Source organism: Rattus norvegicus, chromosome 2, assembly GCF_036323735.1.
Source record: "Rattus norvegicus strain BN/NHsdMcwi chromosome 2, GRCr8, whole genome shotgun sequence".
In the NCBI taxonomy this organism is placed as follows: Eukaryota; Metazoa; Chordata; class Mammalia; order Rodentia; family Muridae; genus Rattus; species Rattus norvegicus.
The window spans coordinates 149,005,849-149,020,710 of record NC_086020.1 but is presented as its reverse complement, the minus strand read 5'-3'; the positions used below and the strand labels follow the sequence as shown (position 1 = coordinate 149,020,710).

General features: G+C 36.5%; 1 protein-coding gene across 4 annotated transcripts in view; it reads left to right on the top strand.

The window, feature by feature from the left end:
* The window catches only part of Dhx36 (DEAH-box helicase 36), a 38,104-nt gene extending 23,482 nt beyond the window's left edge, over positions 1 to 14,622 (top strand). Inside the window, exons 16-26 of one of the 4 annotated variants that reach the window (XR_005500288.2) lie at positions 1,244 to 1,361; positions 2,233 to 2,331; positions 3,628 to 3,801; positions 3,940 to 4,026; positions 5,789 to 5,872; positions 7,992 to 8,091; positions 8,198 to 8,288; positions 10,614 to 10,734; positions 11,238 to 11,390; positions 11,852 to 12,760; positions 14,221 to 14,508. Coding sequence is in view for 2 of the 4 variants with exons in the window: in NM_001107678.2 (NP_001101148.1) it covers positions 1,244 to 1,361; positions 2,233 to 2,331; positions 3,628 to 3,801; positions 3,940 to 4,026; positions 5,789 to 5,872; positions 7,992 to 8,091; positions 8,198 to 8,288; positions 10,614 to 10,734; positions 11,238 to 11,390; positions 11,852 to 12,037 (1,213 nt within the window). In the remaining 2 variants the exon portion in view is untranslated. 4 annotated transcript variants of the gene reach the window in all.
* Positions 14,623 to 14,862: the final 240 nt, after the last annotated feature.

The window sequence follows — 14,862 nt, the reverse complement described above, 5'->3', positions numbered from 1 at the left end:
CAAGCTCAAACTTGTAATAAAGAGACCCTAATGTGATTACATCAAAACCAGCTCCTTGATGGACTTTTGGGGTTCTCCAATGCTTCCTGACACATTATAGGTTAAGAGTGTCACCTTATGGACTTATGTAAGGAAAGAAGAGTTAAAATGTTCTTGGTTGTTACATTGTCTCTGTTTTAAATGTGTGCTCAATCTATATAGTTTGGGCTGGTTTGCTATGTTTAGTTTGTCTCTGTTTAATCTAATTTTCAGATAGTTTCTTATAATGTGATGTACAAAGCCTGATTAGATTGATGCTTATTTTGGAGACCAGAAAACACAACAGAACAGAAAAACAAACAAAAACAAAACAAAAAACCATTATACTATGTGGCCCCTTGGGAAATACCATTAGTTTCTTTGCGGTGCTAGATGATGGTAGGTCTGTACCACCAGAGAAATATTAGGTATTATATATTGAATCTTTGCAGAGTTTTGGGGAAAAAAAAGTTTTAGATCTTTTATTGCTACAGTGGCCAGAGTCTTGAAATATTATTCTGTTCAGAAATTCTGTCATATTAGTTGTGGCAAGTTACAAACATTTCCGTTGTCTGAGAGCTTACTAAATTGCATACAATTAAATGTTTTTCAGTTCATACATGTAGGTTAATACAGTGCAGGGAGTATTGCAGAAATGCCTAAGAGGGCATATTTCTTGTTACAACTCTAAGCCTGACCAGTATAAATCTAGCAGTTTTGAGCGAAGTTAGAGGAACATCAGAAATAAGAACCAAATTATGTATGGGAGTATCTTTCATTGCTTTCTGGAGCTACAGTATGAGAGCTACCAAGACATACGAGTGAGTTGTAGTATTCTCTAATACAGGACAGCTGTAGTTCAGAGTAATGTATTGTATACTTGGTGCTTGAAGGCTTAAAGAACAAAATAAGGATATGCAAATGGACTGATAATTAATATAACATATATTCAAGTATGTTATACTGTACATAAAATTACCAATGTATTAGTTAAAAGAAAAAAAATGTTTTAAAAGGAACCAGAACTTTGAAAACTAAATTTGGTCATTGGGTTTAGGGTCTTTCCAAATATATAGGAGGGAATTGAGCTTCACAGACCTGAAGGAATAATTATGTGTGTGTTTTGTGAGGAATGGATACTGGATACTTTCCTTCCTGCTCTTCCTTTGGTGGTCTAAAAGTCATGTTCTTGATACTGTTTTTTTCTTGTCTTTTCCTTATTAAGAGTTCAGCCTGGTCATTGTTATCATCTGTATAATGGTCTTAGAGCAAGTCTTCTAGATGACTACCAACTACCAGAAATTTTGAGAACTCCTTTGGAAGAACTTTGTTTGCAAATAAAGGTATATTAGTGGGAAGAATTAAACTACATGGAAGGTGGTATTATAATTTTCACCATTTTTAATAGAAAAAGTATATTATGAACCTACAAAAAGTGATTCTTTTTATGCATTTCATTTTGCTTGTGTGAAAAAACTACTTGAACTTCCTTCTTAATGTATATCAAGTTAATGTTAGAATCAGGGTACCTATGTTTGCTTCCCACTTTCTACCTGGAAACTTTGCTTACTTGATTGAGCAGATTGCTGTACAAAATTCCTAAACACTGTTGGACATCTAAGAGTCAGTAATGTCAGCTACCCTTTCTAATTTTTGTGGTTCAGAGGGTTGAACCACAACTTTCTATTAGGCAAACTCTCTACCGATGAACTGTGTCTTTCCCTTTTCTTTTTTGAACTTTGAGATGGTCTCAAATCCAGCTGACAGTGAACTGTTAATCCTCCTTCCTCAGCCTCCTGTCAGGTCTGGCTAGCTGTTCTTACATCTTCAAATATTCTATATTCTCTCTCTCTCTTCTCTCTCTCTCTCTCTCTCTCTCTCTCTCTCCCTCCCTCCCTCCCTCCCTCCCTCCCTCCCTCCCTCCCTCCTCTCTATCCTCTCTCTAGTGTGTGCATGTTCGTGCTCCACTACCCTATTTCTAAGATAGTAGTCAACCTGTTGAGAATTTTGTAACTTGATAATTTTTCTCATTAGTAGATTTGCTCTTAGAAAGTGTAATGTGGGGTTAGGGAATTAGATCAGTGGTAGAACACTTGCCTAGGAATCTCAAGGCCCTGGGTTTGGTCCTCCTCCAGAAAAAGAGAAGTGTGATGTAAACTTTTAAATACATATTTTATGACTTTTTGATCCATATAACTCTATTTGTCTTCACAGATCTTGAGGCTGGGTGGAATTGCTTATTTTCTGAGTAGGTTAATGGATCCACCATCAGATGAGGCAGTAGTGCTCTCCATAAAACATCTAATGGAACTGGTAATTTTGATTTTTTTTTTCTTTTAAGTATAACTTGGATTTAGCATGTTAAAACACTACATAAAGTTTTTATTACTCCAGAGTAGAGCACTGTCAGATTTGATATGAGACTTTCCTCATGTTTTTAAGATACACATTTTCCTGAGCTTTTTTGCAGTACTCGTTTAAAATTACATGAAATCTTGAACATTTTCTTTAGTGGTCTGCATATGTGTTCTTGAAGTAGGTTGGTCTAGTCTTCTCTTTCTGATAACCTTAATGCTCTGTTGTCACATTCAAGTAATTTAATTGTAATGTAGATATTTTATAGAGGCAACTCATATTTTGAAAGAATATGAACAAATGTCTTCTCCCTATGATGTTGTAAATAATCCTTGAACCGTCATTCACTATTATATCTTGTTTATATTTAAATTTTCTGGTTTGTTAGGCCTTTTTATATTCTGAGAAACTCTGTAAGCGACTGACTACATGGTGACAGTCATTCATGTTGAGAGGTACAGGATTGGCCTTAATTAATGCCCAGAGTAGTAAGAAAGGCAGAAGAGATTAGAAGTGCTGCCTACTACTGTCGCGGTGACTTAAACTGTGACTCAATTAGCAATTCATTGCCTTAGGTATGTTCACACATACTCTTTAGAGCACCTCTCTTCTGTACTGGACCATGTAGAGAAAGTACTTTTACTTATCTGTAAAGTCGCGTTGGTTAGTGTAGGGTTGGAGGATGTTGAAGACATGTTTCTATATGTCACCAGTTTAGAAACCATCCCTGTAGATAATTTTTTAAGTTTGGGTTTGGTAGCATTGCGATAGGCTTTTAATATAAATACACTGCTTGAATTAACACTTATTTATTCGGTTGTGTCTTTATATTTCCCTGGTATCTTCAAGATACTTTTCTAGCTGCTCTCATTTAAAGCAGATTACAGATTACACAGATTGGAACGGACATTATTGCCATGTGTAACCCTTAGCTCTTTCTGCATCTTAGCCTCTAAACTAGACTGTTGGGGACTGCGTTTCACCCACTCGGTACCTTTCAGAACTACTTTACCACAGGGGATTTAATTTCTGACATAACGTTTCCATGTTGTAGATTTGTTGTGTTTGCATAAGTTGCCTTTGCTGACATTAAAATTTATGGTTTTGTTATTTTGGCTTTTGTTGAAGGTACTTAAAATGATGCTGGAGGGATTTAGGTATTCAGAGAATGAATAGTATGTTTGCAGCTAACTACATTAGCTTTCGTCGTGTGTTTTGCTGAACCTACTCTAAGAGCAGACTCTTTCCTTTCAGAGTGCTTTGGATAAGCAAGAAGAATTGACACCTCTTGGAGTCCATTTAGCCCGACTGCCTGTTGAGCCACATATTGGAAAAATGATTCTCTTTGGAGCTTTGTTCTGTTGCTTAGATCCAGTCCTCACCATTGCTGCCAGTCTCAGCTTTAAAGATCCCTTTGTCATTCCATTGGTAAGAGAGACAGAAACGGGGCTGGGCACTTAATGCCAGCGTATTTACTGTTCACATCTGTGTTTCATTAGATTTTTCAGTAAAATACCTATCATTATTACATCCAAAAATTATAAGCTACTACTGTTATTTTTTTAGGGAAAAGAAAAGATTGCAGATGCAAGAAGAAAGGAACTGGCAAAGGAAACTAGAAGTGATCATCTGACAGTTGTGAATGCGTTTGAGGTAAGAAAAACTTGCTGTCCTGCTTAGAAGATTACTCAGGAGCTTGTTGTAAAATACTTGTAAATGACCATTTTATATATCAGGGATAAATTGCTGAGTATGATTAACATTTGGTGAACATTTTATAAAAATGAACTGTCTTATACAAGATCTCATCTTTATCTTTTGGGGAAAGGCTTATATAAAAAATAAGACAGAGTTGACCACTGCATCCTGTTTTTCATATATGATGCTCCTTTGTGTCTTTGCCTTACTTCATGATAGTCTGTCCATTTATAACTACTCTTCAGTCAGTGATACATATCAAAATCATATATACAGGTGTATATAAGTATATATACACATATGTATATAAGTACAACCTCAGTTCATGTTACCTGTGTATTTAGGATTTTTAGGGCTTACAGTGTATTGCTCAGGTTTTTTGTCCAACTGACCAGTTCTTTGGAAAAAGTGCAATGTATTGAAACCACCTGCTATTACTGGATTGATGTTAGTCTGTCTTTAATTCTAGTAATGGACTTAAGATTTAAAGTTAATTAACAGGTGGCGTGTGTTGACTACAATCATTGTTTTGTTTTTGTTTTTCTAACCCTAATCCTAACCCTAACCCGACTACAATCATTGTTGTTTTACTGGTTGTGTGTTGTTTTACTGGTTGTATTCTTGGTAGAAATTCCATTGTTTATCTTGGTGATGCTTTTTTCTCTCCTTACAACTCTTCTCAACCCAACAAATCCGCTCCAGTGTTTCTTTAAATTTAGTCTAGTCAGTATAGTTTTTTTTCATAAGCTAATTATGTCATGAAAAGTTTTTGCTCCTTTACCTATGATCATTGTTTTGCAGGATATATTAGTCTAGATTTGCTGTCTTAAAATCTTAATCTTTTAGAACTATATTGCTCCAGAACTCATTTAATCGTTCTCTTTCCCTGTTTCCTTTTTATTATTTTTCTTATCTTTTTTAATCTTTTTTTTACAGTCTAGTCGTTATCCCCCTCCTGGTCTGTCTGCCCTCTGGCTGTTCCTTATGCCATACCTCTTTTCCATCCCCCTGTCCCCTGTCTCCAAGAGGATGTCCCCACCCACCTGCACCCCACCAGACCTCCCTACTCCCTCGGGCCTTAAGACTTTTGAGGGTTAAGTGGATCTTCTCTGACTGAGGCCAGACCAGGCAGTCCTCTGCTGTATATCCTGGTTGCTGACTCATTGAGAGATCTCAGTTGTCCAGCTTAATTGAGACTGCTGGTCTTCCTATGGAATCTCCCTCCTCAGCTTCTTCCGGGTTTTCCCTGTTTTGTTTTTTTTTTAAGTTTTAAGTTTTATTTATTTTTGGGGGGAGTGTGTTGACAGTGAGGACAGCTTGTGAGAGTTCTGTCTCTCCTTTCACAATACGGGTATCTACCTCTGGTTGTCAAGCTTAGTAACCTGCTGAGTTACTTGCAGACAGCCTCTCCTCCCCCTTTGCTTATTCTGGTTAAGAAACCATGGATTTAAAGTTGAAATTTTAATGCATTGAAATTTATTTACTAATATTGGTTTTTAATGAATACTTGATATTGAAGATTTTATGTAAAATAAATACAGTGTGTCAGTGATGCTAAGATCATAAGGAGCTTCATGAGTTTCAAAGTTCTTTGACATTTTTACAGAGAAGATGTCACCTGCAAAGAAATAAACTGTTAGTAAAGTAAGATGGACACCACTCAGTAGTTTTTGGTGTGGCCAACCATGTGAGTTTCTTCATTTCTTTTGTCCAATAGGGCTGGGAAGAAGCTAAACGGCGTGGTTTCAGATATGAAAAAGACTACTGCTGGGAATATTTTCTCTCTTCAAACACACTACAGGTACTACTGAAAGATATACTAGTCCCATAGACTAGATTAGCATTTACACATCTGTAGGAAATGCTAACTACATTCAAAGGATGTGTGTGTGTGTGTCAAGAAATTAACTATTTTAATAAAAAATGCTGGGTTATCACAGAGTGAAAGTGATGTGACAACTCAGATAGATACTGTAGCCCAAAACTACAGTGGGCATAGCCTATTTCACATACCCATTCAGTAACACAAGGAAGAAAATAAGCTAATAAGAGTGAATTTTTAAAAGAGACTGACAATTGAGCTGCTAAACTAAGAAATCAAGTTGAAGGCCAAAGAGTACAACAAAATAGCCTCCTGGAAAACAGATTCTTGACAAAAAAAGCTTTGTTTGTAGTTAGGATGCAGCTGAAAACATAATTTTAACATGATAAATAAAAAGTCGAAGGGCAAGACTAAGCTCTATCAGTGTGTCACATGTAGTGGAAACTTACCAGACACATATCAGAAACCATTCCCTGAAATGTAAAATGTAAATTATGCCTAAAATTTATGGAAAGATGTCTAAATCCAGGTTGTCTATGTGAATAGCATCATCCAGTTGAAGTGTAAGTCAATTGTAAAGAGAAAGAAGAAACATTCAGGAAAGCACTAGAGAAGTGCTGTCCTCTGGGTTCTGAAAACAGCCCCTGACAGGGAGTCAATGACTATTTCAACAGTGGAGCTTGCATGGTGCATGATTGACAGTACGCACTGGAACTGTGTAGAAAGCAGAAGGAACACAGAGTAGTGATGGAAACTGCGCAGTGGGGACTGCATGTAGAGATGGTTGCCCTAAAATTATAATGCTATAATGACCAGGAGATTACTTACTATAATCTCTTTGTTGAATTTGAAGATATTCTCTAGAAAATGTTTTTGTAGTTGTGAAAACAGACTAATCTGAACTGTTTTCATTTCTATAAAACTAATTTTAACTATAAAAGTTAATTATGCTTTATAAAAACTTTTGGTTCAGTCTTGCTTCCAACTTAGACTGGTCTGGAGCCCTCAGTTCTTTCTGAGCCTCAAGTTGCTTGAAATACAGACTTGTACTGCAATGCCTAGCTAAAAAGAGCTTTTATAATTTTAATAGCTGACTTCAAGGCTGGAGTGGTAATATGCCTGTCATCCTGCCACGCAGGAGGTAAAGACAGGAAGAGTATCAGGAATTCAAGGCCAACCTCAGCTATGTAGTGTGAGGCCAGCCTGGGCCATATGAGATCCTGCTTCAAAAATCCAATAACTAAATAAGATCTCATTCTTAAGCTCTGCTTCTTTCTAATCCTTCTGTTGGTGTCTGTGCAGAGTGTCTACAGTGTTATGACTTGGAAGATTGCCGAGTCAAGGGGACAACTGTTTTCCACTATACTAAGCCAACCATCATTTCTGCTTGAGGCTTTCTCTTGAGGAAAATGCTCTTGTGCTAGTAGATTAACAGTATTGAAGCTTGGTCATTGGTGGGTTTTTTTTGGGGGGGGGGGGGTGTTCTACTTGGTTTTAAAAGAGTAAAAGAAAATTCTAATGTATCTTACAAAATGGAGCAATTCTTTAAACATTACTGGATTTTTTTTTGTTCCTTATATCATGCAGTTTTTCCCCACCAAATAATAATTTAGGCTTGTAGGCTATTGTGTCTTAAAAATATTCACTTGTTATTAGATTGCAGAAACAACCACAAAGGATATAGAAAGTAGAAATAGTTGTGTTCCAGTAAAATTTATTTGCAGAAATTTGTTTTTGTGATTTACCAATTCCCTCCATAAATGATCACATTTAATTGCTGAGCTGGAGAGAGAGGTCAGCACTTAAAAGTTCTTGCTGCAAGGATCCAAGTTGGTTTCCAGCACATGAGTCTTGTAGCTCTTTACTGGCTGTAAGTTCAGTTATATTTTAGGTGTTCTGAAGCCTTCCGGCTTCCACAGGTACCAAGACTCACAGAAAATATATACACACCTATAAGTAAAATAAACCTAGTTATAATGTATTACATCATGGATCTAGTGTTTTTGTAAGGCAGGGGAAACTAAAAACTAAATTGAGGTGAGTGTGATTTATAGACCCTGTACATGGAAGGTTTCTAGCTGTTACCATTGCTCTCTAGATGCTGCATAACATGAAGGGACAGTTTGCTGAGCATCTTCTTGGAGCTGGATTTGTAAGCAGTAGAAGTCCCAAAGATCCAAAAGCTAATATAAATTCAGGTAAAGAAAAACAAAACAAAACACAACAAAGAACAGTAACTCACTTCCCGTTAATGGTCCATGCTTCAGTATTTCATTTCCACATTCTACTTTCCTTTCCCTATAGATAATGAGAAGATCATTAAAGCTGTCATCTGTGCTGGTTTATATCCCAAAGTTGCTAAAATCCGACTAAATTTGGGTAAAAAAAGGAAAATGTAAGCATTGAAGATTGTTACGAACTACTCACAGCTCTTTCTGCACCGTTGGAACCCTCTAGTAGAAATGGATTCTTTACAAGTTTGGTAATTTAGATGCATAGGAATTGGTGAACATTGGGATCTGTTCCTCACAACACAGATTTAGTCACTTACATGATCACCCATTTACAAAACAGGTTAACAAGATAATTATATGTGTGCATGTTGGATAGCTATTGGAATAAAATTGTAATTCCATTCTTTGGAGAAGTGGAGTGTGTCCCCATAGCCTTAGGAGCAGTTGGCAATAGCGTTGAAGAATATTTCTGCCTCATAGTTTAGTCTAGTGTGGGCACTGACAGTCAGGAAGGCCAAGGGTATTGAACCCTCTGGAAGGTGTTCAGTCGTCATTGGCTCAGTTCATTTTATTGATAATTTTATATTTTAATTTGAGTTTATCCTAAGGATTGATTCCAGATGCTTTTTAATGGTTATGTAGCAAAACACCATAGGTATTTACTGGCAATGGGAAATTATGGTTTAAAACTGTGTGGTAAAATGTAAAATATTAGGGTTAATGTAAATGAAAATGCTGGGCATCGTGTGATTATACACAATTAAAAGATATAGTCTGCCCAGAATGACCAACATTAAGATAATGTTTTAGGGCTGCGATTCTCAAACAGGTGATTTCCCTCCAGGAAACATTTAACTAGTAGCTGGATGTATTTATTGTTATCATAGTTAGATGAGATCGTTTGTGTTTCTTTGTCCAGGAATACTGTTAAGCATTCTCCATTGTATACATAGCTCCCAAGACTTAGGGATAGGTCAAATTACAGGGTTCTGGGTAAAAGGATGAAGTTTCATGTGACTGAATTATTTACGTTGTAAATAGTCTAACTTGGTTTGGGTTTTGGGGGGTTTTGTTGTTCATTTTGAAACACGATTTTACATCATAACCTCTGCTTGCCTCAAACTCCTGCCTCTCCTCACACGGGATGGTTATGCATGTGAGCTACCACCCCTGCCTCCACGTCTGTCTATGCCAGCAGTTTGCTAGATCATAACTTTGCTAATACTCTAATAGACTAATATTAAAATACAGACATTTTATCATCTCCTGTCATCATGGGAGAGCTTCGTGGAGAAGAGTTCTCTTTGGATTATTGTACTTGTTCAATGGTTGGTGCTAGGAGCAGTTACAAATTTTATAAGCCAAAAGTTTTTTAAGACCTTTTTACTGGGACACAGTTGTGCCCATTTATTTGTATGTTGTCTGCTTTCCTGCTTGATTAACAGAGTTGCGGGGTTGAGACAGATTGTAAGGCTGTATATAGAAATCTCCTAACTCCTGGTTTCCACAATGATAGATTGACTGAGGAAAAAGTAATTTATATTTTTATTCTGAATAATAAACCATAAGTATGATAGGATTTGATATACTATGAACCGTAGAATCTTAAAAACTCAGAAGAAGGGTTTATGAAGTAGCAAATCCAATATATTACCATTACCATTGTTTAAAAACAAACTGTGCAATGTCTATCTGAATGATACTGATGAACAAATTGACTTACAAAATGATTGCCAACAAAAAAGTTCCCTGGGTCTTGTCAGATGGCTTAGTAGGCAGGCTTTTGTTGCCACTTCTGACGCCCTGAGTTCTGTGGTGATGGAGGAGAATGGTCCTCATTCTCCCTCTCCTTTACACACTCCTTCCCACACAAAACAAACACTGCAGGAAAAAGAAAGCCCCTAAGTCAGAGTGAATTAAACTGCCACAAACTTATTCTGAATATATATGTATTTTGAAATTGAAAATTTATTTGAGTGGGCGTTTAAAAAATTTTTAAAGGGACTGAAGCGACGGCTCAGCAGATAAGAGCACTGGCTGTTCTTTCATAGCCCTGCATTCTGCTCCCAATACCTACATGGCCACGCACAACCATCTGTAATCCAGTCTTGGGGTAGAATGCCTCTTCTGGCTTCTGTGGACAGTAAGTACACATGTGCTGCACAGATAGAAACATTAATACACCAAAAGTAAATCTAAAAAACAATTTAAAATCAGTTTTAGTAAAAGTCTTTTCGACAGAATTTTAATTTTTAATTTTGGGTTCTTTTGGGAACACAGTTAACCAATGGAAGTTTTTAGTTGATTATTTCAGTTATTGTCTCAATTAGGGGTAGTGGTCGTTCAGTGTAAGCTCCTCCTTAGTCCTTTTATGTGCTCTATTCTTTATTATGTACTGTATACTAACACCATTAAGGAGTGTTTTTGAAGTAATGGGGGAACAATCTCTTGAGACACTTAAGAACTGTATTGTAACTTTTTCAAAGGGTGAAAGTTCACACAAAGTCTGATGGTCTGGTTTCTATTCATCCTAAGTCTGTCAATGTGGAGCAGACAGACTTCCACTACAACTGGCTTATCTATCACCTGAAGATGAGAACAAGCAGTGTAAGTGAGCATTTCACATAATTGTATATCTGAAAGTCCGTCCTGTAGCTTTCTAATTTTATACCATAAAAAGTATACTTCTGACATCAATTACAGCTTTTTTCTATAAGGATGTACTACTGTACATCATTTGGTATATTATATGGTTTTCTCTGTGAGGCTGCTTTCAAAAGTGCTGTCAGGAATTTTCACTGTGGAAAGATTTGTTGGCGTGACAATATAAGTCAAGTAGTGGCCAGAAGAGTGAGCTTTTTTATTATTTGGGTATATAAATAAAAAGTCATTTTATCTTTATTGGTTAGTTTTGATGTTCATAAAATGTTCAGTTTAGAACAGAAATATAAAATTTCTAGGATTTAGGATAGATTCTTTCTTCAAAATTAATTTTCAAAACCACACGCAAGTTAATACCTATTTTAGAAAGAAGCTGGTCGATGTCTGGGATGTTATGTGACAGTAATGCTTTCCTACTCATCATGCACGTGAACTAACGCTCCTTGCAGATATACTTGTACGACTGCACAGAAGTCTCACCATACTGCCTCTTGTTCTTTGGAGGAGATATTTCCATCCAGAAAGATAAGGATCAGGAAATTATTGCTGTAGACGAATGGATTGTGTTTCAGTCTCCAGAAAGAATTGCTCATCTTGTTAAGGTACTGATGTTAATGGTTGTCTGTTAGATTGCATTTAAGAGAGTTTGTGGGCCACAAGGTAGAGTAGCATGCAAAGCAGCTTGCTACAGAGCTAGAAGGCCTGGCCTTGCACTGGCCTTAGAGCATACGTGGTGGAAGTGTATAACTGACTTGTGAAATCATGTGTTTGTCTGACCTCCACAAAGTCCATGGTGCACATCATGGCCTCCAAGACAAATGATTTTTAAAAAGACTGCTTCTTGCTGTATTGCAAGAGAGCCAATAGTGTTGACCGATCTTAGTTTTCCAAATTATTTTTGATGCAGTAATACTCTTCTGATGACTTTAAGGATTAGAGTTTGAATCTTTACCCTCCTTTGTAATAGCTTCTGAAAATCCTTGTCACCACTAAAGTCACATTTGTCTGTGTTGTTATCTAAAAATCCTTCTTCCCTGATGAGCATGTGTGCTTTCTTCCTCAGGGACTAAGAAAGGAACTGGATATCCTTCTACAAGAGAAGATTGAGTGCCCTCATCCTGTAGATTGGAACGACACCAAATCCAGAGACTGTGCAGTACTGTCAGCGATTCTAGACTTGATCAAAACACAAGAAAAGGCTATTCCAAGGAACTTGCCACCACGATCACAGGATGGATATTACAGCTGACAGTTTTCTGGGGTGGCCTAAACCTATCCTGATGTCCATAATTTCTGGTCTTTTTTTTTTTTTTTTTTTTTTTTTTTTGGTTTTATTTTGTTTTTAGTTTTTGGCAAAATGCCAAGCCCTGGGTCATGCCTGCCTTCTGTGTGTAAGTTAGAACCTTTCATTGAGTAGTAAAGAGTTAATGTGCATGACTAAACAGTGCCATCTAGCTACTATAAAGACATTGGAACAAGCAGTATGCTTCTGACCTTATCCTATGTTGTAGATATGTCCACACTTTGGGAGAATTCCCAAAGTTGTAACATTGAGAAATTCCTTTATGCCATTATGCAAAATTAATTTTCTGTCCATAATGACTGTCTAGAGACAGTAAAAATAGAAAGTTGGGCCAAAAAGCAATGTGAAGTAAGAATTTAAATACAACCCCATTTTAAAAAAATGAATTTCTATTTAAGTAATTTGTTGTAATAAAGCCCAGTATTTAATAAAATGTACAATGTATAAGTCTCAGCTAACTTCTTGGTTTGATTTCTAGAGTTCTGCCTCTCACTTGGCTCCCTTGATTGGTTTTATTTGTTTGTTTGCTTGTTTTTTAATTTTTTTAAAAGGTTCTTATATTAACCTACCTTCCTGCTCTGTGTAGCATAATGTAGCAACTGAGCACGCGTCTGGATGTGGTGCTGGAGTTCCTGTCTCAGCTCAGCCCCTTTCCTATTTGAGAGACAGGTAAAGACTGTGAGGGTTAAATATGGGAATACGTGTAAAGGGCTCGGACTAGCGTCTGATGCTTATGGTGCTCACACAGTGCTTGTTACTATTTGTCCATGAAATAGTTTTTAACCTTTAGTACTCAATTTTACCCTTTTGTTTTTTGTACTAGGGACCTTGGAGATGGTTGAGCCAAGGGCCTCACATGTACTAGATACGTGCTGTATTTCTGAGCCACACCCCTGTGACAAAACAAGGCTGTTTTCAGGCTTATTAGAGTTATTGTTTTTCTCCTACTTTTGACTCCTTCCTTGTTTTCCAGTTGTAGTCCCTACCTCTAGCATAAAGATGTTGCTTTTGTCCTATCCAAGACCCATTGGTTGTTCTAAGGTAATCAACTGTGGTCTTATTTCCCTAGTAAGTTGTGAGATGACCAGGACATATGCATAATACTGCCATGGATTTGCTGCCGGTGCTGGTTCAGGTACTGCTGCCATGTCATGTATATGTCATCTGACATTGTATACAGAGATTTGAATGTACTGTGTCCTTAGTTTATTCTTTTGGATTGAATCACCAAAATTATGTTTCTCCCTAAACTCTCAGATTTAGTCATAGTGGTGTTGTTATAGCATATCAGTTTTGCCCCACAAAGTGTGTTTATAAGCAAGTATTTAGTCTCCACATGCTGCTGCTCTTTGTTGTCTCTGACATAGCTAAGCAGGATAGAGGGTGGATTGCGGGTGCTCTGAACGTTCAGCTTCTTGTTTCACAGATTAGGACTACTAACTCAAAAATTTACGCCAAGCCCTAAAATGACTTGTCCTGTAGTGCTCTTAAAAAATAGGTCAAGAAGAAAAAGCTGTCTTACATCACTTTGCACAGCACAAAGAACAAACTAGAAAAAACGCTGTAACAGAAACTTATGAGTAAAATTGAAATATACTGCTTACATAATGTTTTAAGAGCATTAAGTACATGCATATGGTACCTTCCTCATTAATTGATCTGGAAAAAAAAAGCTGTAGTAATTTTAAGTCAATTAATTACAAAGTATATTTTGCTGCATTTGTAAAGCAAAGTCTACTTTAAAATTATTTCACTATCTGTCTACCCAGACCAATTAAATGATGGCATAATTTCTTCCATTCTCAACACTGAGCTTATATTCTTTAATAACTGTACTTATGTTTTATATTGATATTTGTAATAATCCTATATGTTAAACAGCATTTTTATTCTGATTTTTTTAAAAAACATCTTCACTGGAGAATATTTGAAAATGTATCCAGGAAAGTAAATCATGTTATCATTGTTAGTTTTTTGATATTCTTCCATACCTTTTTAAAGCTTTAAGGTATTTAAAAGTATAATTTCAATGTATTTTGTCTACTGTATGAAGTTGTGTAGCTAACAACACCACAGTCTCGATGTAGAACATTCCCATCAACCTAAGATTTTCTCTGTTGCTTTTACAGGTAAAATGCCCTTCCTTGCTTCTACCCTCTGGTGCCCAGGAAGCAGTTGTTCGTCAGTAGTTTTGCCTTTTCTAGGTTTTCTGGTAATGGATTCACACAGTCTATATGTCCAGCCTCTTTCACTTAATATAAGCATCGAGATAACTCATGCTTACTGTACATATTAGTAATTTTATTGTTTAGTATTTTCTTTTATGGTTATGTTATTGTATTCATTTACCACTTGGTGGACATTTCATGTATTTTCAGCATTTTGCTGTTAATGAATAAAGCTGCTCTAAATGTGTATATAGTTGTCATGTTTTTACTTTCTGTGTAAATATTCAGGATTACGATAATTTCATCAGATGGTCAACATTCATGTGTGTAACTGTAGCTATGTAAATTAATGTGTATACATGCCTATGTAAATTAATGTATCACATGTATACAGGTATCCATGGAAACCAAAAGAAAGCATTGGATCCTCTGGAGCTGAAATTCCAGGTGGTTGTGAGTTGCCATGTAGATGCTGGAACTGAACTCAAGTCTTCTGTAAGGACTTTTAATCCTTACTCAGATAACTAAGTCATCTTTCCAGTCTCCTGGTAAAGTATGTCTTAGAAACTAGGGAACTTTCCTGAAGTGACTATATCAGTCAGT